The sequence below is a fragment of the Conger conger genome, chromosome 7 (assembly GCF_963514075.1).
Source record: "Conger conger chromosome 7, fConCon1.1, whole genome shotgun sequence".
Lineage (NCBI taxonomy): Eukaryota > Metazoa > Chordata > Actinopteri > Anguilliformes > Congridae > Conger > Conger conger.
The window spans coordinates 61,234,893-61,259,404 of record NC_083766.1 but is presented as its reverse complement, the minus strand read 5'-3'; the positions used below and the strand labels follow the sequence as shown (position 1 = coordinate 61,259,404).

General features: G+C 49.1%; 1 protein-coding gene across 4 annotated transcripts in view; it reads right to left on the bottom strand.

Moving 5' to 3' along the window:
- Positions 1–24,512, bottom strand: part of LOC133133033 (stromal interaction molecule 1-like) — a 44,111-nt gene that overhangs the window by 9,277 nt on the left and 10,322 nt on the right. For 2 of the 4 annotated variants that reach the window (XM_061248976.1, XM_061248978.1), the window contains exons 3-7: positions 18,070–18,200; positions 12,861–12,972; positions 11,994–12,183; positions 11,057–11,172; positions 5,594–5,771 (exon numbers count right to left, since the gene is read on the bottom strand). In XM_061248976.1, coding sequence (XP_061104960.1) covers positions 5,594–5,771; positions 11,057–11,172; positions 11,994–12,183; positions 12,861–12,972; positions 18,070–18,200 — 727 coding nt within the window. The remainder of the gene's footprint in view (positions 1–5,593; positions 5,772–11,056; positions 11,173–11,993; positions 12,184–12,860; positions 12,973–18,069; positions 18,201–24,512) is intronic. The other 2 variants (XM_061248977.1, XM_061248979.1) reach the window with 1 other exon arrangement.

The following is a 24,512-nucleotide window of genomic DNA, read 5'->3' as shown; positions in this document are numbered from 1 at the left end:
CAAGCTTTCAAATGACATACCCAAAAATAAAATGGCTACTCTTCTTGAACCCTTTTGACTACAGGCATACTCCTTAATAGCTTATACAGACTTTGAACGCTTTCAAGCTGTACATCCTGTTACCATAGTGATTGAAAACCTTAGTGAAAAAACCTTCACCGGCCCAGCCCTGGGTTTGAAGGCCGTGTCTGTGATGTCATAGGGGGCTGTGACATCAGCAGGAGGAGGGGCCCTGGCGCTAGGCAACAGAGCTCTGCGTGGATTACGAAGGCCGGAGGAAGCGCGCACAGCCATCTCGTTTTTCTGTGAGTGAAACCTGACAGCTGTTCAGTTCCTGTTGAAGCACTGCTGTTCTGACTTTCACAATCACTGTACCAAGAGCCAAGTCTGACAGCGGGGAGAGAGAGAGAGAGAGAGAGAGAGAGAGAGAGAGAGACAGAGAGGGAGAGAGGGAGAGAGAGATAGAGAGAATGTGAGAAAGAGAGAGGGAGAGAGAGAGAGAGAATGTGAGAAAGAAAGAGGGTGAGAGAGAGAGAGGGAGAGGGAGAGAGTGAGAGAGAGAATGTGAGAAAGAAAGAGGGTGAGAGAGAGTGGGAGAATGAGAGGGAGAGAGTCTGTATGTTTCAATTCCATTCCACTGTCTTATATCTTCTGTGTCATTGTTAATATTATATTGTTAATTGTTTTGGCAGTATTCTTTATATCAGGGGTGTCCAATCTTATCCAGAACGGGCCGGTGTGTGTGCAGGTTGTTGTTTTAGCACAGGACTAAGACAGCTGATTCTACTCATCAAGGTCTTGATTAAAGACCACGATTAGTCCATTAGTATAATCAGGTGTGTTACTGCTGGGTTAAAATAAGAACCTGCACCCACGCCGGCTCTTTTAGGATAAGATTGGACACCTCTGCTTTATATGCACCATGGTGTAATGTCAACGTTCTGTCACCAGGGGGCGCACTCTGATTTGAGCAGAGCTCAGGCAGCCCTATGACAGACTGGGTGGGATTAGGAGGGAGGATTTGGGCAGGGAGCTCTCCATTCTCTCTATCCTGTTTAGGTAGTAGACCTTGAGCCCTGGAATCCACCAACTCCTGCAGCTCGATACTTTCAGATAACCAGAGAGTGAGAGTGAGAGAGAGAGAGAGAGAGAGAGAGAGAGGGAGAGAGGGAGAGAGAGAGAGAGAGAGAGAGAAGGAGAAAGAGGGGAAGAGAAAGAGAGGGGCAGAGTGAGAGAGAGAGGGAGAGAAAGAGGGAGAGAGAGAGGGAGAGAAGGAGTGAGGGGGAGAGAGAGGGAGAGGGAGAGAGAGGGAGAGAAGGAGTGAGAGGTAGAGAGGGAAAAAGGCATACAGACACAAAGCAACACCGCACACACACACACACACTGTTGATGCTAATCTTCATACCTCACATATTCTATTTCTGTATAAACTGCACGAGCAAAAGAAAACACTGTCTGTACGCTGCAGGAATAAGACACAGAGCTCATATGAGCATCACTGCCATTTATGCAATGAGCAAAAGGTCTTCTTGCCAAAATGAGTGGCAGTTACGTTGAGTGGTTAAACAATGAGAAAAACGCTTGAAGGAAGCACACAGTCACCGCGAGCAGAAGAGATAACATCAGTTCAGAGTCACGCAATCAACACAGGGCACGGCAGTCTTTCCCATTCTCACACATAAGTATTAGCGCTGCGTCTTGTGAACTGGGCGCGTTGTCAGTTATTCAATCGTGCCGCTGAATTTCAATGGCAGCCGACACGCGGAGTAATCAGTTTCGCGACTCAATGCAAACGCCGTCTGCGCTCAGAGTTGGCTCTCGGACGGTGGGCCGGGCTCAGTCGGCTTTGATTTACGAACGAGGCGTTCGCCGCTGCCCTCAGGCCGACAGGGCCGTCTCTGCGGCTCCTGAACTCGTCAGACTACGTTGTCGTGAGGATAAACGGCGTGTCATCGTCATCGTCCCTGAAAACCGTCGAGTGAATCCAGGCGGCAGCACAAGCAGTTCAGCAATCCATCCGCCTTTCAGACACAAACGGAATCACTCATGTGCCTCAGTCAACTGCGACCAGAGGCTACACGAGGTGCTGTGCGATTGGCCACAGTATCGGCCAATGGGAAGAGGAGGGCCACATTGGCCAATAGCGCCCCCTCTGGCAGACCGGGAAACTGCAGTCTGTCTGCACCAGCAGCATCGGTGTTGGCTTGCTATGCACAGTTAGGCTACGCATGCTGTTGTATGTTGAATTATCTTGATTGTATGGAGATAATGCAGCTACGCAACAAGCCGTCAATCAGGATTACGGTTAGAGAACGCCTTAAGAAATAAAAACAACCGAACTGTCATACGCCACTAACAACAAACAAATCTCTTCCCTTAGGAAGGAAACGCAGGCCCCCGGGCTAACCTGTCCCGTGTCTCAGCCAGGTATAGAGTCAAGCCGACCTGTCTCATGTCTCAGCCAGGTATAGAGTCAAGCCAACCTGTCCCGTGTCTCAGCCAGGTATAGAGTCAAGCCAACCTGTCCCGTGTCTCAGCCAGGTATAGATTCAAGGTGTGTTTCCTCTGATCAGTCCACTGAATCACCGTCAGAGAGACGTGCAGCCGGTGGAGCGAGACGGCAGGTATCTGCGTCGCCGCGGCGGTGAAGGTGCCTAAGACTTCTGCACAGTACTGTATATATAATAAAGTCTAGGGTGCCTAAGACTTCTGCACAGTACTGTATATATAATAAAGTCTAGGGTGCCTAAGACTTCTGCACAGTACCGTAAATCACAGGGACACATCTGGGGGAGCGGAGAATACGTCGCGTTTGCGTCAAACGTCTCGCCAAAAAACGCCATCCTGACGTTTGTGACCGCCGAAGAAGTTTGCGGCAATCACAAACCCGACTAGCTGCCGGAAAACTGAACGTCAAGCAACCGCCAGCGAGCAGTGTTCGCTCTCTGGAACATTCTGGAAAGCTACGGTGGAACTGACTCGATGTTCTTGGGTTTCCCTCAAATAAAAATAAAAAAAGCACTGCTGAGAAAACCAGCACAGATCAGTGAAGACGGCCATGCTGGTGGACTAGCAGGATCTTATTGTGGCTACACCGACCGGGATTAGAACCACTTGACCTTGCGTGTCCCAGTCCTTTACCTTAACCACTACGTTACAGGCCGCCCCATGCAGACATAAAATAAGAGAAAGAGATAAGCCAGGATACAGGAAATGACATCAGCAGTGGGCAGATGAAGTGTGCTTGCTGCAGACGAGGTGTGAGCGTTTGCGTCAGAGGACTGCTGTGGGGGAAGAGGGAAATGGGGGGGGGGTGGGCGGTGGCGGATGTGGTCACGGGGGATTCGGCTAAATCCGGCTAATAAGCTTCTTCCATTGTGAGCAGCACTTGGGAGCCTAGACAAGACACAGACACAGCTACACACACACACACACACACACACACACACTGGGCTACAGCAGGACACAGGAAATGACATCACACAGCTACAGCTACAGACACAGGTACACAATCACACACACGCACACAGACAGGGCTGCAACAGGACACAGGAAAAAGTACCACACAGCCACAGACACACACTAGGCTAAAGCAGCTAGCGCAGCCACCAGAGCAATGGGGAAGCTCACACCCATATCCACAGCTCAGTGGTTACATCACACTCACAGGCTCACTTTCACATGGGGAAAACAGAACAAATATGTGCCCTGTCACAGGAGATCTCTCATAGCCAGCTCTCTGGTTTTACAGACAAGCACTGTGCTGCAAGGCAGCCAGGACTGGAATGTTACTGAAAGGAACAAGAGCATGGGCGTGTGTGTGTGTGTGTGTGTGTGTGTGTTAGTGTGTGTGTGTGTGAGTATTTGTATGTGTGTGTGTGTGTGTGTGTGACTGTGTGTGTGTGTGTATGTGTGAGTGTGTGTGAGTATTTGTGTGTGTGTGTATGTGTGTGTGAGCGTGTGTGTGTGAGTATTTGTATGTGTGTGTGTGTGTGTGAGTATTTGTATGTGTGTGTGTGTGTGTGTGTGAGTGTGTGTGAGTGTATGTGAGTATTTGTATGTGTGTGTGAGTGTGTGTGAGTATTTGTGTGTGTGTATGTGTGTGTGAGCGTGTGTGTATGTGAGTATTTGTCTGTGTGTGTGTGTGCGTGTGTGTGTGTGTGTGAGAGTTGGGCATGTGTCCTACAGGAAGTGATAAGAGACGGAAAAGAAAAACAGAACTGCGCAGTGTGAAATCCGATCTTCAGGACACTGGAAAACCACCCCCAGCAGCAGGAAGATTCCCACGCCCTGCCTAAGCTGGAATCTGGGCAGACAGGCTCCGGCACCCTGACAGACACACGGCCAGTCCCCCCGCCCGGGGGATCCTCCCCTCTCCAGGTATTTCACCAGGTAGAAAACATGCTACAGTTTACAACAAATGGTCTGGCAAGATAAAATTAATTAAAATACGTCAACTAAAACAAAGGCACGACATAAGACCGGACTCTGTATCGAATGCAAGGGGGACTGGCGCAACCAATCAGATTCTAATCCCACAAGTCATCACCGATTTCTGATTGGACATCAGACCTGGGCCAAATACACAATTGTTTTGGATTCAAATACTTTGCTGTGGCTCTTTATTGATCTTTTCTGGAGCCATTGAGCAACTAAGGGGACCAGAAGGTGGGGTTAGAAGTTTTTGAGAGTATTTCATAGGTTCCAAGACACCAGGCAAGCCCAGTAAAGCGTAGAAAAGTATTTGAATCCAAAACAATGACGTATTTGACCCAGATCTGTCGGGCAAACCGGTGAAACAGAGGTACAGTGAGGGTAGCCCAAGGTACTTTCCTTTCCTCAGTGAAGCCTGGAAGGCAGCAGCTTTAAGAACCAGAACACCGACAGATTAGCAAACTAGCTAGCTCAGTGACATAGATACAATTTATCTATCTCGTAGATTTATAACAGTAGATTTGATCAAAATAAATTCAATAAAAACTGCCTGTGAAGTAGTATGTTAACCCATGCCTTCCAGGCGTCACTGAGCGAAGGAAGGCCCCATGGACATACCCTGCTGTGAAATCAACCAGCATGGCCAAGCTGGTCATGAAGCTAATCTACCTGGGTATGAGCTGGTCAACCAGCTAGTGCTGGTAGCTTGTCTGGGCTACCAGCGCTAGCATTTTCAAAACTTAGCCTGAGCTGGTCTGAACTGGTCAACCGGCTAAACCATGTCGAGCCGGGAGCTGGTCTGAACTGGGCAACCAGCTAAACCATGTGGAGCTGGGAGCTGGTCTGAACTGGTCAACCACCTAAACCATGTTGACCTGGGAGCTGGTCTGAACTGGTCAACCAGCTAAACCATGTCGAGCTGGGAGCTGGTCTGAACTAGTCAACCAGCTAAACCATGTCGAGCTGGGAGCTGGTCTGAACTGGTCAACCGGCTAAACCAAGTCGAGCCGGGAGCTGGTCTGAACTGGTCAACCGGCTAAACCAAGTCGAGCTGGGAGCTGGTCTGAACTGGTCAACCAGCTACACGCTGTTTCAAAACCTAGCTTGAGCTGGGGAGGGAGACAGGAAGTGAGGGTGAGGAAACAGGAAGTGGACGTACTTCTGTTGCATGTCGTGCAGGCTCTGCTCTGCCCTCTGCAGGCACTCCAGGTCCTTCATCATCTTGCCCATGTGGTCCTTGGAGTGGCGGTTCTGCATGAAGGCGAACCAGCAGCCGCCAACCCCGATCACTATGGAAACCACCAGCAGGAAGTCCTTCAGGTGGCTGTGCCTGTTCACTGTGGGGGGGGGGGGGGGATTGAAGGAGAGAGGGAGAGAGGGAGGGAGGGAGAGGGGAGGAGTTAAGGTTAGATTGTCACAAGACAAGCCCAAACACATACCTTCAGAGTTCTTTAGAAATGTCACCAGATCACTGTGGTTCCTACATCGAGTTTGTCTGTGCATCTCCCACTGGTTTCCTCAAAATTCAACTGTCAAATTCAAGGGTCAAGGATCACCAAACATTTCCATGTCTAAGTCCACAGCTTTTAAACGTGTCAGTAAATCTAGTTTCATTGCCCTGAAAATGTAAACTGCAGTCCACAAAAGCAACACTTTTGTCCATAATTTACAGGGCACAATTTAGAGAGGAAGTGGGATCTGGTGATAAGCAGAGCTCCCGAGAGCGCAGAGTGTGTGCGAGACTCATTCACGCACACCGAGAGCGAACCTGTGTTTCGTCTGAAGAGGACAGAAACACGTCCTGCTTCTCCCCGTGTGAGACAGCGGGAGGAAGGGCAGGACTGGCTCAGAGACTTCAAACAGAGCGCAGGGCGCTGGGACCCCTCACTCTGTCAGTAACGGCCCCCGCTGTTTACGCTAACGCTAATCTGCGCCGGGCCCACGTCGTGCCTCGACCTCAACGAGACGTAGCGAGCGGGTTTCTCTCTCTCTTCCTCCCTGCCACGGCCTCCCCCCTTCTTCGTCCTCCTCTTCCTCGGTTGCGGGTGAGCGGGAGCGGGCCGCGGCGTGTCGGAGCGCAGCTGCAGGGTCTGACGGAGGTGGGATTGTGTCGGATTAACGGTCGGCTATTTTCACCCGGAAACAAAGCCTCTCGCGGCCTAGCAGACGCTGCTCCCGGCGAAAGTGACGTTTCACGCCCTCCGCCGGGAATACCGGGAGTTCTGGGAATACCGCGAGGCTTTTCCGTCTCTCTGTGAGGCTGAGGGAGCGCGGTGCTGTCCCTGTTTGACCAACGCTAAAGGCAGGAGGCCTTGGACCGGCACTTATAAACACTCACCGCAACATTTTTACATTTTACATTTTAGATTAGACAAGGATGGGGATATCAGAAAGGACGGGCAGGGGAAATCAGGAGGGAGGACTAAGGTAGAGTTTGAAAAGGAACAGCACAAATCTAGACACCGAGAACTACCCACTCTCAGCCTGACAGGAGAGACAAACCCACACGAAAATATACCGATATGCCACCTCTGAGACAAACGTTCTCGTGCTCGTTATGCTGAATGAAAGCTCACTTCTGTTGGGGAATAGCCGTTTTGGTTTCTGCAAAATGTGTCCCCTGTGCATTTTAGTGTCGTTTCACCACAGCTCTGAGCAAGCCCGATTAACGATTAACTCCATTCCGGGTCTCAGGACGTGCGCGCTGACGTCCGTGTCAGTGACACGCATCGCGCGGGGGTGACCCGGTCACGGTGCGGCCCGGTGGAGCGGTGGTTCTGGCACACGGAGCGGCACGTTTAATGGGCCGCCGCCCGGCAGGTGGCCGGGGTGAGACGTGACCGGACCGGGGGCTCCGGAGGCGAGGAGAGGGGAACGTAGCGTTTAAACGAGCCCGGAGAAACCCCGCGACCCTTCCCGCCGCACGTCCTGCGAGCGAAGCTCCGCGCCCCCGGCTGGGCTCCCAGCATGCACTGCGGCCTGTCACTCAACGCACAACCCCCGAGGAGTTTCTGCTGACGTCCTCGAACTCAAAACACAGCTTGAGCTGGTAAAACCATGTCGAGCTGGGAGCTGGTCTGAACTGGCCAACCAGCTAAGTCCAGTTGAGCTGAGACCTGGTTTGAACTGGTCAACCAGCTTCCAGCTGTTTCAAAGCGTTGCTTTTTTTTTTTTGGCTGGGAGAACTTGCAAGTTCTGACCATGAGAGTCGACTTCTCGTGCTTCCCGCAGCAACTGGCTGTGCAGCCGGATGAGACCGATGTTGGATCTGAGACCAGGCCTGTCAGGTCCTGAACGTAATCGAGAGCACCAAAATATTTTACCCGAGCGTACGGAGGCAGGACCTCACTGAACACAGAGACCATGAGAACGCACAGTGAGGAGAACGGGCCCATCTTCACGATGCCTCACACCTCAGCTCAGCACCTGCACACCTGACCTTCCCCTGCTGCCAGGCAAGGGGAGCCAACGTCCCCGCCCCCGCGAAACCTCCACGCCCACAACGCGTCTCAGACAGACAGCAGCGAAACTGCTCAGGGTAGACTTCCTGCTGGACCGTGTGGCAGTTTTGCAGGATGTGAACGGGCTCAGAGATAAGGCAACGGAGAGTGAGAGCCCCCCATCTGTCTGTCAAAACAAAAACAACAAAAAAATAATACGCTCTTAAACTAGAAAAAAAGCTTCCTTTCAACAGATGGAATTACTTGTTGACCTTTCAAAAGTTCACTCCTGCTCTTAAATACGCCCATGCACCCACACCGGACACCCCCAACAACCGCCCCTTCCTTTATCCCTCCTCAGCCCCGCGCAACCCTTCCTCTGTCCGTTCCCCCCATCTCTCTCCGTTTACCGAGGGCCCTTGTTGAATCAGCTGTGCTGCGGCTTTAGCGTAACCACTGACATTAACGAGGAGCGTCTCACGCTACGGCTGTAATCGAGCCCCGCTATTTTTAAACGCCGTCAAAGGAAGAGAAGAAGAAGAATGGGGAAATATTTACAAGTGTGGCGCGCGGGGCGTGGGCGAATGTGGACAATGCACTCAGAGAGCCCTTAAGACTGGCTGCTCTGCTCTCAGGACAGGGGGGCGAATGTGCGCTGATATTTATAGACAGACTCAGCATTCTATAATTGTGTGGAAAATAAGGGAACAATATGAACACATTACAGAACAGAAGCGGTACATGGCTGGGACCCGCAAGGTTGGTGGTTCTAGCCCCAGTGTAGCCACAATAAGATCTGCACAGCCGTCGAGGCCCTTGAGCAAGACCCTTAGCCCTGCAATAATCAGGGGATTGGCCCCTTGCTTAGTCAAATCAACAGTAAATCGCTTTGGATAAAAAGCATCAGGTAAATACCAACTTATCATTATTAGAACACAGAGCTGCATATTAGGTGAGCATAAAAAACTGAAATAGGTGTGGTGTACCAGGGTGTGTTTCTCAAGACTGGTAAACTCCGAGGCATTTTTGTGTTTTTCGTTGGATATTGTTATGTGAGGTCTCCATGGCGACGAGGTGAAGGAAACCATCTTGCTCGGCAAGGAAGAGAGATCTCAGATAAAGAGCCGTTGCCCGTGGAAACGACGACCTCAACACAACAGAAGAGCTGATGCAGCAGCGTGAGGAGCTCCAGGTGGGCCGGAGTTCTCTGGACTGGAGTCTCACCAGATCTGCGAGACTGTGGCTCTTTCTGATCGCTTATTTATTTACCTGCTTCCTCCTTTCCCTGCTCCAAGCTCCGCCCATCGGGGGAAATGGAAACCAGAGCAGGAGGTGAAGACGGGGGCAAACGGAACGTCCTTGGCCCTTCAAATGTCATTTCGAAACTACGCCAGTTACAGACGTGGCAGATGCATGGCAGATGAGGGAGAGGTGAATCCACGGGTTGATCATTTATATGTTTATCTGTATTCCAGAAAAAATACTTCCCCCCTTGTTTCAGTGACGTTTCAGTGAAGAAATCTCCAGGAGCCTCCTAGCTCTGGCCTCGAGCTCCTAGAAGGAACATTTAAAGGACTGAAGATCGGTGGATCAGGATCAAATTCTGGGTCAGGTGAAGGACCACTAGAAAAGAGATGAAAATAAGGAACGAGCCCTGTGTGTTGGGAGTGGAGATGCGTGTGTGTGAGTGTGTGTGTGTGTGTTGGGTGTGTGAGTGTGTGTGTGTGTTGGATGTGGCGATGAGTGTGTGTGAGTGTGTGAGTGTGTGTGTGTTGGATGTGAGTGTGTGTGTTGGGTGTGTGTGTGTGTGTGTGTGTGTTGGGTGTGTGTGTGTGTTGGGTGTGTGTGTGTGTGTGTGTTGGATGTGAGTGTGTGTGTGTGTTGGGTGTGTGTGTGTGTTGGGTGTGTGTGTGTGTGTTGGGTGTGTGTGTGTGTATGTTGGGTGAGTGTGTGTGTGTTGGGTGTGTGTGTGTGTGTGTTGGGTGTGTGTGTGTGTGTTGGGTGTGTGTGTGTGTGTTGGGTGTGTGTGTATGTTGGGTGTGTGTGTGTGTGTTGGGTGTGTGTGTGTGTGTAAATTGTCGCGTTAGTTCAGTACGACTCTCCTTCAGGACCCAGTGTTTAAGACGGCTATTAATCTACACTGACATTTATCACCTACTTCCTTCCTCTGTTTGCTGTGTGTGTGTGTGTGTGTGTGTGTGTGTGTGTGATTACAGTGAGCCACAGAACCCACAGGTCTCCTCTCACCCAGATGAGACCTCCAAGAAAACAGCCTCTACAGGTGTGCACAAAAGTGAGACCACCCAGAGACAACCGTCCTTAAAAGTCAGTAATATAGAGAGACTGGCTGGACAGTTAGCGGTCTTCAGAGGGCAATGGTGAGACACAGTTGAGACACAGTCCAGAGACACAGTTAATGATCTTTGCAGCTCAATAAGATAGTGAGACTGTCCAGATGCAGTTCCCGGTCTCAGTGGGACCGTTCAGAGCTGAGACCGCCTCGAGCAGGGGTGTCCAATCTGACCAGAAAAGGGCCAGTGTGGGTGCAGGTATTTATGTTCGCCCAGCGCTGCAAAACCAGGGTCAGCTAAGTTAATCAAGACCTTTATCAGTAGAATCAGGTGTGGTAGTGTTGGTCTAAGACAGAAACCTGCGCCCACCCCAGGACACATTAGAACACCCTGGAACACGCTGAACACCCCGGAACACGCTGAACACCCCGGAACACGCTGAACACCCCAGAACACGCTGAACACCCCGGAACACGCTGAACACCCCGGAACACGCTGAACACCCCAGAACACACTGGCCACTCCAGACTAGAGGAAGAGAGATCAGTAGTTACTGGTCAGTGTAGCAGCAGTGAGACCTGCAGACTATAGGTCCGTACATTTACATTAAAGTGAAAGTCCATATTTATGCAAACAGTTCTGAACCCCCAGTCCTGCTCACAACATCGCTTTTAACCAAGCAACTTAATCCGTCTCCATATTTACCATCTCGGTCTGAAGATACTGTGAACCACATTTCATGCCAACTTCCTCAAACCATCTAGGAGAAGATACATTTGTTTTTCACAAAATTAATAACGGTGGAAATCCAGGACGGCAGATTGTCAACCCCCCCCCCCCCCCCCCCCCCCCCCCACCCATCCCAAACCACCACCCGCCCCCCCCACTCACTGAGAGGGGGTCCGAACAGGACCGTGTCCATGGCCTTGAGCATCAGCTTCTGGGCGTGGCTCCGGTCCACGATCTTTAGGAGGGACATGGTGAGGGTGTTGTTCTTCACAGCCAGCCTGGGGCAGAGAGAAAGGAGACTACAGCTTAGAGTCCACATCTCAATCTCAACAAGCATTGTAGTTCTTCTATTTAGACCTAACATTTTATTGCAATATATTTTTTTAAGAAATAAGATAAAAATATTGTGTGTGCATGCGTGTGTGTGTGTGCGAGTGTGTGAGTAGGTGAGTGTGTGTGTGTGTGTGTATGGTGTGTGTGAGTGTGTGTGTATGTGTGTGTGTGTGTGGTGCGTATGCATGTGTGTGTGAGTGTGTGTCTATAGTGTGTATGGTTTGTATGTATGGTGCGTGTGTGTATAGTGTAAGTGTGTGTATGGTGTGTATAGTGTGAGTGTGTGTATAGTGTGTGTGTATAGTGTGAGTGTGTGTGTGTATGGTGTGTATAGTGTGTGTGTATAGTGTAAGTGTGTGTATGGTGTGTATAGTGTGTGTGTCTATAGTGTAAGTGTGTGTATGGTGTGTATAGTGTGTGTATAGTGTAAGTGTGTGTATGGTGTGTATAGTGTAGTGTAGTGTAAGTGTATAGTGTGTGTGTATAGTGTAAGTGTGTGTATGGTGTGTATAGTGTAGTGTAGTGTAAGTGTATAGTGTAAGTGTATAGTATGTGTGTATAGTGTAAGTGTGTGTATAGTGTGTGTGTATAGTGTGTATCGTGTAAGTGTGTGTATAGTGTGTGTGTATAGTGTGTGTATCGTGTAAGTGTGTGTATAGTGTGTGTGTATAGTGTAAGTGTGTGTATGGTGTGTATAGTGTAGTGTAAGTGTATAGTGTGTGTGTATAGTGTAAGTGTGTGTATAGTGTGTGTATGTTGTGTGTACCTGGGCATAGCGCTCCCGTTGAGGCTGAGTTTCTTGATGCCCTCCTCATACTGCGGCAGCTCCACATAGCCTGTGAGCCAATCCACCACCTCCTCCACCGTCCAGTTAAACACTGACACACACACACACACACACACACACACACAGCCTGTGAGCCAATCCACCACCTCCTCCACCGTCCAGTTAAACACTGACACACACACACAGAAACTGCTCAGCTGTACTGACACACACACGCACTCACACACACACACACACACACACACACACACACACACACACACACAGCTCCACACAGCCTGTGAGCCACTCCACCACCTCCTCCACTGTCCAGTTAAACACTGACACACACACACACACACGCACACAGCCTGTGAGCCAATCCACCTCCTCCTCCACTGTCCAGTTAAACACTGACACACACACACACACACACACACACACACACAGCCTGTGAGCCAATCCACCTCCTCCTCCACCGTCCAGTTAAACACTGACACACACATACACACACACAGCCTGTGAGCCAATCCACCTCCTCCTCCACCGTCCAGTTAAACACTGACACACACACACACAGAAACTGCTCAGCTGTACTGTCACACACACAGGGAGAGACTGCTCCGTTGTACACTATCACACACAGGGAGAAACCTGCAGTATGCTGCACAGGGTAGAAACAGGGCAAGTAAAAACCTGCAGGGATTACTTTTTGAAATGTTTCCATGGCTCCTGTCTGTGGATGTAAAGCGATTCACACATTCTACACATTTCATCCCTACTGACCGCTAACCTCACTCCTCTATGATTAAGGTGTTCCGGTCCCCCGGTGAGGGGGTCAGGGGTCAGGGGTCAGGGGTCACTCACCCTCAGATGTCCTCCAGGCGTTCCACATGTCCTCCACGCTGATGAGCAGGTCGGCCCCGTGGAAGCTGTTGTGTTTGGCCCTGGGGTCGTGGTATTTCAGGTCCTCCAGGAACTATAGGGTAGAGAAAGTGAGGGGGGGCAGGTTACACAAAAAAGTGACACATTTAGCTGTGTTAGCGTTAGGGCCCACCTCAAGCTCTCAGTCTGCCAGGAGTTCATCCACACAGACTAGCCATTAAAATACATTACATCATACATTATTGCCATTTGGCAGACGCTCTTTCTTATCCAGAGCGACATACAGTTGATTAGACTAAGCAGGAGACATTCCTCCCCTGGAGCAATGCAGGGTTAAGGGCCTTGATCAAGGGCCCAACGGCTGTGCGGATCTTATTATGGCTACACCGGGATTAGAACCACCAACCTTGAGTCTCCCAGTCATTTACCTTAACCACTACGCTACTGGCCGCCACAATACACGGTTCACACACCACACACAACTGAAACTCTTCTCTCTCTATCTCTCTCTCCTTCCATCACATTTCTATACCCCTCTCCCCCCTTCTAGCCTGGCAGCCCAGCTTCTTCCTGCGTCCGCCATCAACCGCGCGCACGTAACGCATCACAGACGGCCGTCGCCATGACGACCCCAGACCCCGGCCAATGAGAGCCCTCGTTACGGAGCACTGGCGGGTCGGAGCGGAGCTGCGTGTGGCTGGGAGGAAGCAGCAGCGCTGGGAAATATGCAGTTCCCCTCAGCGGTCTGCAGTAACGCTGGGTAAGGCTCATACACACATATGCAGTAACGCTGGGTAAGGCTCATACACACAGTCTGCAGTAATGTTGGGTAAGGCTCATACACACAGTCTGCAGTAACGCTGGGTAAGGCTCATACACACACATGCAGTAACGCTGGGTAAGGCTCATACACACACATGCAGTAACGCTGGGTAAGGCTCATACACACACATGCAGTAACGCTGGGTAAGGCTCATACACACATGCAGTAACGCTGGGTAAGGCTCATACACACACATGCAGTAACGCTGGGTAAGGCTCATACACACATGCAGTAACGCTGGGTAAGGCTCTTACACACAGTCTGCAGTAACGCTGGGTAAGGCTCATACACACACATGCAGTAACGCTGGGTAAGGCTCATACACACAGTCTGCAGTAACGCTGGGTAAGGCTCATACACACACGTCTGCAGTAACGCTGGGTAAGGCTCTTACACACAGTCTGCAGTAACGCTGGGTAAGGCTCATACACACACGTCTGCAGTAACGCTGGGTAAGGCTCTTACACACAGTCTGCAGTAACGCTGGGTAAGGCTCATACACACAGTCTGCAGTAACGCTGGGTAAGGCTCATACACACATGCAGTAACGCTGGGTAAGGCTCATACACACAGTCTGCAGTAACGCTGGGTAAGGCTCATACACACACGTCTGCAGTAACGCTGGGTAAGGCTCTTACACACACATGCAGTAACGCTGGGTAAGGCTCTTACACACACATGCAGTAACGCTGGGTAAGGCTCTTACACACAGTCTGCAGTAACGCTGGGTAAGGCTCATACACACACATGCAGTAACGCTGGGTAAGGCTCTTACACACAGTCTGCAGTAACGCTGGGTAAGGCTCATACACACACATGCAGTAACGCTGGGTCTCTGTGTGTGAGTCTCATATTCACACGCTCTGTGGGAAGGAGCCCGTTCCCATGTCACAGCGTACAAACAGACCAATCAGCAGGGCAAATACATTCATCACATCTGAGCGAGAGTGTGTGTGTGTGTGTGTGTGTGTGTGAGTCTGTGTGTGAGTGTGTGTGAGTGTGTATGTGTGTGTGTGTGTGTGTGTGTGTGTATGTGTGTGTGTGTATGTGTGTGTGTGTGTGAGTGTGAGTGTGTGAGTGTGTGTGTGTGTGTGTGTGTGAGTGTGTGAGTGAGTGTGTGTGAGTGTGTATGTGTGTGAGTGTGTGTGTGTGTGTGTGTGTGTGTGTGTGTGTGTGAGTGTGTATGTGTGTGTGTGTGTGTGTGTGAGTGTGAGTGTGTGAATGTGTGTGTGTGTGTGTGTGTGTGTGTGAGTGTGTGTGAGTGTGTATGTGAGTGTGTGTGTGTGTGAGTGTGTATGTGTGTGTGTGTGTGTGTGAGTGTGAGTGTGCGTGTGTGTGTGTGTGTGTGTACAGCGTAAGCGTACTCACACCCACGCCCCCACAGGAACTCTCTCACTCTCTCTTTCGCTCTCTCTCACAATCACACTGTCAGTCTGCCCATATCGACAGAAACACAGATGTCCGTCTCTCTCTCTGCTAACTTCTACAGAACCACAATCACAGGATATCGGTCAGCTTATTTCCACAGAAACACAGATGTCTGTCTCCCTCTCTGTTAAATTCTGATTCAAATTAGTTTTATCGACATGACATGCATAGACAGAGTACAAATATGTCTCTCTCTCTCTCTCTCTCTCTCTCTCTCTCTCTCTCTCTCTCGCTGTGTTTGTGTGTAAGCTTGTGTAATGCCTGCTGTGGCTGTGTTCTAAACGTTTTGCGTGTGCTAAAATATTTTTGCATATGCTAAAGGTCGTGCTAAGCCAGGCCTATAATCTCCAGTATCTCTGACTCTACTGACTTCCACAGAAACGCAGATGCCCCCCCCCCCCTCTCTCTCACACACACACACCCTCCCTCTCTCCCTCTCTCTCACACACTCCCTCTCTCCCTCTCTCTCACACACAGAAACACATGTTTATGCCCTGTGGAGACACCAGCGATGCTTGTGGGACAGGACCTTGGCACCAGCCCTCGGTAGGAGAGCCAAACGTAAACCACCAAATCCCAAAACCTACTTCCTGTTTCCCCCAGGAGAAAGAGGGGCACCGGCTGACATAACGTGCCAAAGGACGGCAGAGCCGAGACCGCTCCGGTCTCCAGTCCCACCTCCTCTTCCCCAACGACACGCAGCCTGGGGCCTGCCCAGCCACCAGAAACACCATGAACACACGCAGGACTTTAGTGGAGAATGTTATTTAACTCTTTGAACAACAAAGGTTTTTTTTGGAATGCTTTGTTTTTTTTAAATTCAGTCAGTGTTCTAGAACTCCATTGCTTCCAGTCACCAGTGGTGATTGTGACATCAGCGTTAGAATGTTCAGTTAACCCCTTCAGTCCCATATGGCACTCAGGCCTAACTACCATAACAATCCCAAGATTATATGTTCCTTCTCAACCAATCAAAATTACTGCTCTACTATTGTTTTGACCACCAATTAAAACCCCACTGAATTTTCTCAACCAAAGACAAAACCCCTTGCCACTTCTCAACTTAAGAACACTCACATCGCACAATTATTTACAACCTCACACCTGAGAGAGTTTACAATGTGTGACACTTCCTGTTTTTAAATCACTCAACAGTGGCCGATAAAGCCCTCTAAACGAGCTGTACTGTACATCAGCTACCGTCTCTGCACTGTGTCAATGTCAGATCACGCTTTGGCATTTCTAATAAACACACTACTAAAGCACGGAATGTGGCAGCAATAGAAATTTCTTATTACGCTCTTGTGACGGAAGGACTGAGACGTACTCATTCATAACTGACAACAACGTCTAATAACTGACGATACCCCCGTCCGCTCTGCACTGCAGCACATATAGAATGGAATCTGGCGTCATTGTGGACATTCTGGAAAAGGCAAGGCTGATATTGGTATTGCGCGTGTGTCTGAGCGTAGCGTGTTGCGTGTGTGAGACGGGCCCTGGCGGTGACCTGGTTATCTGGCTTCAGGTTCGGCGTTCGACTGCAGAGACGGATGCTCACCGAGCCCTCCTTCACACAGGCCGGAGGGGAGAGAGAGCTGAAGTCAGCAGCTCTTCCCCAAAGGCAGTCTAACACTTCCGTTCCCCTGAAGAACAGGTGGGCAGGTAGCCCTTACAGGTCCCATGCTGAGAAAAACAACATTCACCCTGTGATGTGGATTATGAATGTGTTGTAGGCGCTATAAAAACAGTGTGAAAGTGTCAAAACTCACAGTCCGCAAAGAAATCCACACAATCCCAATGAAGAAACGGTGCATGTAAACAAAGTAACTTTCTGACACCACAACTATATGCTCATTTTCATCGGTCTGCCTTCAGCGACATACAGACACACACACATACACAGATATACACATTACAGATACGTAGGTAAACACACACACACGCACACATACGCACGCACGCAGTCACACACATGCACACACACACACACACACACACACACACACGCAGACACACACACACACACACACACGCAGACACACACACACACACACACACACACACACACACACGCAGACACACACACACGCAGACACACACACACACACACACACACACACACACGCAGACACACACACAGTGACCTTCCACATAATCTTGAGAGAGGGGCGTCTGATCACCGGCTACAGTAATGCACGGCAACAGCGAAACTAACCCTGAGCCCCAATTGGCTGAGCTCAAGGTGAACATTCCCATGAGCCTCAGTAAACGGTGACAGCTAGCGGAGATTAGATGGTTTGGCCGCTGGAGCAGGTTGTAAACAGACCCTGATGGGGCGTGGAGGATCCCCCTGATCTCCCCTCAGCAGGGCGGCGAGGTGTAAGGGGGGGGGGGGTACCGTGTCAAAATGGCGGCTGCCCAACCTTAATCTCCCTCCACAGGGAGTCTGCCGCGAGAGAGACTCTGCAGCCATTCGCTCTTTGACGCCCTCACCTTCTTCTCCAGCTCCTGTAAATCTGGGTACGGGAGGTGAAGGAAGCCATTTTGGCTCTGACTGTGATGACAGTTTCATCCGGGACTGCGTCTTTCGCCCTCGATAGCTCTCATTGGCACACATCTTGCTCGGAACACAGGCACGCGCCCTGTGATTGGTCAGTCGGAGCTGAACTAGGCACTGCTGCCGTCCTATGGACTCAGTTGACTCATATTTTCACAGTGTCTGTCTGATCTGACCAATCAGATTGCAGGTTCGTCTGCCATCACAGACTAAGATCCATAACTTCCAAACTCGGAAAGACCCCGCCCCCTCTCTCACCCCCCACAGAGACCCCGCCCCCTCTCTCACACAGAGACCTCGCCCGTCTCTCACCCCCCACAGAGAGACCCCGCCCCTCTCTCACACAGAGACCCCGCCCCTCTCTCTCGCCCCTCTCTCACCCCGTCTGTTTCGGACACGTCCACGTTGCCGTTGGCGTCGTCGTCCATCTGCTTGTGGATGCTGCGGATCGCCTCGAAGCTCAGGACCGTGTTCTCATCCTGACACAGAACCTCCTCAATACGACACAGCTCTGGAGGAGAGAGGGAGAGAGGGGGAGGGAGGGAGAGAGAGAGGGAGGGGGGAGAGAGGGAGAGGGAGAGGGGGGAGAGGAAGGTCCTCAATAAATCACATGTTTTTTAAAACACACCTTTTTTACCAGGTTTTAATTCCCACTGAGATTCAAAATCTCTTTTACAAAGAAGTCACAAGGTTCTGCACATACATTCACACTCGTGTGGATACAAGCCCGCAAACAAACACACAAACACACACACACACACACACAAACACACACACACACACACTCTCCTGAGCAGGCCATGGTTTAGAAAGTTCCAGAATAACTCCAATAAGACCAGTGCTAGCTTCTATCTGCTAACCGTTGACTGACAGGGCCAGTTGCTTTGATCCACTGTGGGGAGGCAGTGCAGTTTAACTGGGCTTACAGTACAGAGGCTGCAGGTTTCATTCCAAACTGTGGCACTGCAGTCCTACCATTTAGCAAGAGCATTGATCCTCAAATGTGTCCTATCTCCACACATTTACATGTTATTTCTCTCCAAAATGTGATCAATTTTTATGCCAGTTTTTTTTGTTCGTGAAGCACGTGAATCGTGGAGGGGGGCTCGTCGGCCGCTGTAAGACCCCGTCACAGAGCCCTCTGTGACACACGCTACGCATCCTCTTGTTCCGGGCGCCAGGGGCTCGTAAATATAGCCGAACGGACTAACGAAAAACCCACTTCTGACTATTAATAGACGGAAGCTTCAGGGCAGCTGTCTGTTTTCAGTGCGGGGCGGGGTTTTGGGGATGGGGGGGGGGGGTTGGGGTCACATATGGGAGCTCCGGAGAAGGGGTGCCCTTTTCACAGGAAGTGGGGAGATCAGGCCTGAGGCTGGAGGGTAAAACACAGTTACACTGATACACACTGATATACACACTGATACACACTGATATACACACTGATACACACTGATATACACACTGATACACACTGATATACACACTGATACACACTGATACACACACTGATACACACTGATACACACTGATACACACTGATATACACACTGATACACACTGATACACACACTGATACACACTGATACACACTGATACACACTGATATACACACTGATACACACTGATACACACACTGATACACACACTGATACACACTGATATACACACTGATACACACTGATACACACTGATACACACTGATACACACTGATATACACACTGATATACACACTGATACACACTGATATACACACTGATACACACACTGATACACACTGATACACACAGATACACACTGATATACACTGATATACACACTGATACACACTGATACACACACTGATACACACTGATATACACACTGATACACACTGATATACACACTGATATACACACTGATACACACTGATATACACACTGATACACACTGATATACACACTGATACACACTGATATACACACTGATACACACTGATATACACACTGATATACACACTGATACACACTGATATACACACTGATACACACTGATACACACTGATACACACTGATATACACACTGATACACACTGATACACACTGATATACACACTGATACACACTGATATACACACTGATATACACACTGATACACACTGATATACACACTGATACACACACTGATACACACTGATACACACAGATACACACTGATACACACTGATATACACACTGATACAGTATATACACACAGATACACACATACACACTGATATATACACACACATACTGATATACACACACACTGATCTACACACACACATACACACTGACCTACACACACACACACAAATACACACTGATATATACACACACATATACACTGATATATACACACACTGATACACACACACACACACACATACACACAGTTTTGATGTGACACGGATGTTCTCGTTAATGTGCACCCAGCTCTACTATGGAGCTAAAGTGAGCCTGGCTAAAGGGCTGTTTGAGCTCTCTCTCTCTCTCTCTCTCTCTCTCTCCCTTATCTCTCTCTCTCTCTCTCTCTCTCCCTTATCTCTCTCTCTCTCTCTCTCTGAGAGTATGTTCCCAGATGAAGCTGAGACAGTTGAGTCTCTGTCCCTGCCCGCCTGGGCCCAGTGGGTCTCCAGAGAGAGGCCAGGTCACCAGTGTGCGCCGTTGCAGAATAAAGGAACAGAAGGTTTTCTGTTTTTCTTTCACCAAAAAAGGCCACAGAGACACAAACACATGAAGGCCCAAGAGAGCAAGAGTTGGCCTGCTTCTGAAAGCAAGAGAGATAGCTAGAAGATACTGCAGAGCCTCTCTCACTCTCCCTGTCTCTCTGTCTCCCTCTCTCCTTGCCTGACCCGGACATTGACGAGGTCCGCCATCTGTAAGGACATTCCAGCCTGTTGCTCCTCGGAGGACTGAGGAGGCTCCAGGAGGAGGCTCCAGGGAGGAGGGGCGCGTGCACGCTTTGCAGAAGTGTTTTTCCGGAACACGTGCCAAAAGCGGTCCACCTGCGAGCGCACCTCTCTCCGTCTGCCCCGTCTGTACCTGACAGACTGAGCGTGCTCCGTTTACATGCCTCCTCAACTCCTCCATCCTCACGTCTCACCCTAAAACCTCATCCTTGTGTCCTCCAGCGGGCGGAGCTAAGAAGCGAGCAAAGGAAGCAAGGAAGAGAAGCAAGGAGTGACAGTAAAGGCCTGGAACAAACCCCGTGACATCACCCCCGTGACATTACCCCCGTGACATCACCCATGTGACATCACCCCCATGACATCACGCCTGTGATATCACTCATGTGACATCACCACCATGACATCACGTCTGTGACATCACCCCCATGACATCGCGCCTGTGACATCACCCCCGTGACATTGCGCCTGTGAAATCACCCCCATGACATCACCCATGTGATATCACCCCCGTGACATCACCCCGTGACATCACCCATGTGATATCACCCCCGTGACATCACCCCCGTGACATCATGCCCATGACATCACTCCCGTGACATCACCCCTGTGACATCGTGCCCGTGACATCACCCCTGTGACATCGCCCCCGTGACATCACCCCCGTGACATCAGCGTTGTGGCCTGATAACGGGGTGACAGTACTGGAGCTCAGTGAAGGTCTGATCGGGAGAATAACCATGAAAATGAAATGAGAGAGAGAGAGGGAGAGAGAAGGAGAGGGGGAGGGGAGTGGGAGGGATAGCAACATCAATATCACCCTCATGCCACAGAACGAGGGACTGTGAGTAACTACAACAATCATTAATTCATATTCTTTTCCCTGTCCACGGTATGATTATTAAATTACTGCTATTTTATTGAATAAATTAGATCATAACTGACATCCCTCTTTTTAATTGTGTTATGTCGTGCTTATATCTGTGCTTTTCCAATATAAATTGATCATGTCGTGCCAATTAAATGCTATTTGAATGTGGAGAGAGAGAGAGAGACACACAGAGATAGTGAGACTGTTTACACTGGCTCTGGCCTGTGTTTCAGAAAGCGTTTTCAGTAACCTCAGTGCATCTCTTCCTTGTCTGTGTGCTTCTCGCTTACAGTGAGAATAAAGCTGAAATCCGATACTAGGGAAGTACGAACAGACTTATCTAACCCCACCCAAAAATGTACTGTCCAGTCCAACACCAACACCTATGCGTGACTGAGAGAGAGCTGGGTGATTCAGCACAAAAATCTCACAGACTGACACTGCTCCCAAAGTCTGCCAAAACGCAGTGTTCTCTAAAACTCTTGACACAGCTCTAAACGTTTGCCAAACCTCAGCAGTCTCTTGCCGGTTGACACAGCTCCAAAGGTTTGCCAAAACGTGGCCCTAAAAGCCTGACACAGTGCCCAAAGTCTGCCAAACCTCAACAGTCCCTAATAGTCTGACACAACTCCTTGACCTGCATCTCTTCAGTAAAATGCTTAGTCCTGAAAGTGTAAGTGCAGACTGAACGCTGTGTGAGTCGTTCTAGATAAGTGTCTGAAATGTAAAAGGCAAACCTGCATACACCTCACTCTTATCCTCCTCTTATCCCAAACTCTCAAACACATATTTACTTTCGAAGTTAGTGGCCCCCCAAGGACAACAGTTCAAACATACGTACGGCAAATATTTACCCTTCTGCCAGGGCAGTACCTGTCCCTCTCACTGTTACACCATTTTCACTTTACTGATATCAGAGTTTTATTATTATCTGAGTAACATAATTCAGGGTTTAAGTGACAGAATTCTGTTCACATGCACCTCAAATAATGCTGAACGGCCAATAAATAAGCAGCACGCTTGCTTAAATGTGCAACTAAAAATGAGAACAATGAGATTGTGAAGCCTCTCCAGTCATTTATCTTGCTTTTAACTCCCTGGCTGAGTGACCACATTCCAGTCCCGTGAGACGCAATCAGCAGTATATAAATTTCCTCTGTGTTATTTTCTGCATGAATAACGGCAAGCACTTTGTGAGAAGAAAATATTTACTGTCATAATTATCTCATTTCTTTGCGGCAGAATTCGGAAAGGAGAAGACTCGTCAGAGCTGAGGAATAAACGAGACTCCACGTCACCCTTTTTAAAGTTCGTTTTTTACGCCGTTCTACCAAGTAAATAATGTATCGCTCACTTTATTTTGTGAGAAGTTGGAGAAGATCTGAGAGAGAGAGGGAGAGAGGGGGTGAACAGAAGAATGACAGGAAGAAGCTGAAAGACAGAGATAACCAAGAACAGACGGAGAGAAAGAGGAAACAGGAGCGGTCGAGTGAGTGAGCGGTTAGCCGGAGTACAGCATCGCGGTCGGAGACCGAGCCGTTAGCGTAGGCCGAGCCGTTAGCATTAGCGTAGACCGGGCCGTTAGCGTTAGCGCAGGCCGAGGCCGAGCCATTAGCTTTAGCGTAGACCGAGCCGTTAGCGTCAGCGCAGGCCAAGCCGTTAGCGTTAGCGTAGGCCGAGGCCAAGCCGTTAGCTTTAGCTCAGTCCCACAAATAGTAATACACAGTCGCTAGGTGAGTCAAAATGCCTGCTATTTTTACCTATCCCTGCCCCCCTCTCTACCCCAGCATCATGAATGGAAAATAAAGGAGTCACCTCACACTCTACAGAGCACCAAACATTACACACGATACGCTCAACAGTTCAGCTCTACGGACACGGTTAAAAATCTCAAACCACTCTCCCTACAGATCCCCAAATGTCTCACCAGGCACACTGTGCAGTCTTCATGAAGAATAATACACCCAAGTATTCACCCAAGCCATTGCATAACTCTGAATATTGGTGAAAGTCATCAGAAGGCTGCAGGAATACAATACAATATTACTACATTACCACTATTACTACTACTTCCACTGCTACTACTACTACTGCTACTACTACTACTACTACTACTGCTACTACTACTACTGCTGCTGCTGCTACTACTACTACTGCTGCTGCTGCTACTACTACTACTGCTGCTGCTGCTGCTGCTACTGCTACTACTGCTACTACTACTACTGCTGCTACTGCTACTACTGCTACTACTACTGCTGCTGCTGCTACTGTTACTACTACTACTATTACTGCTACTGTTACTACTACTACTACTACTACTACTATTTGTTGTTTAAAAAAAAAAAAAAAAAAAAAAAAAAAAAGGGAAAAGGCCCTGGTCCTTATCTTTGTTGTACGGGTAGCAATTGAAATTGTACTTCCCTCTAGGGTCTTTCAGCCCACTTAGCCCTGGTTATGGGTGTGCACTTTGTTGTACGTCGCTCTGGATAAGAGCGTCTGCCAAATGCCAATAATGTAATGTAATGTAATGTAATGTACTACTACGACTAATAATAATAATAATAATAATACAGTTTTTTACAATAGTTTTCACACTTGTCTCAATACCATGTCCACTTTTTCAAAACACTTAACACATTCACCATATCATTAGACTATGTGAACTAAACTGTGGATATTTTTGCATTGCTTTCATACTAAAGGCATTCAATCACCACTTCTTCCAAAATTCATGAATACCTCTCTCAGTCAATGTTCACTACCAGCAAAAGTTTGTCCAAATACAGCAAATTTTGCAGACATTTAGATACTCTGTTCAAAACAGTTAACTTTCAGTTCAAAACCCAATAAAATTCTGATCATTGTGGAAGGAAATATGCTGCATTTTGGCAGAAAAATGAAACTATATGCTTGAAATACGTAAGACAGATCATTCTGATTTGAGCAGAAAGTTTATTCAGTTTATTCAATTTTTTTGTTTGCAGCCTTGTTACCATCTGTGCAAAAGTGATCATACTTGCATTGA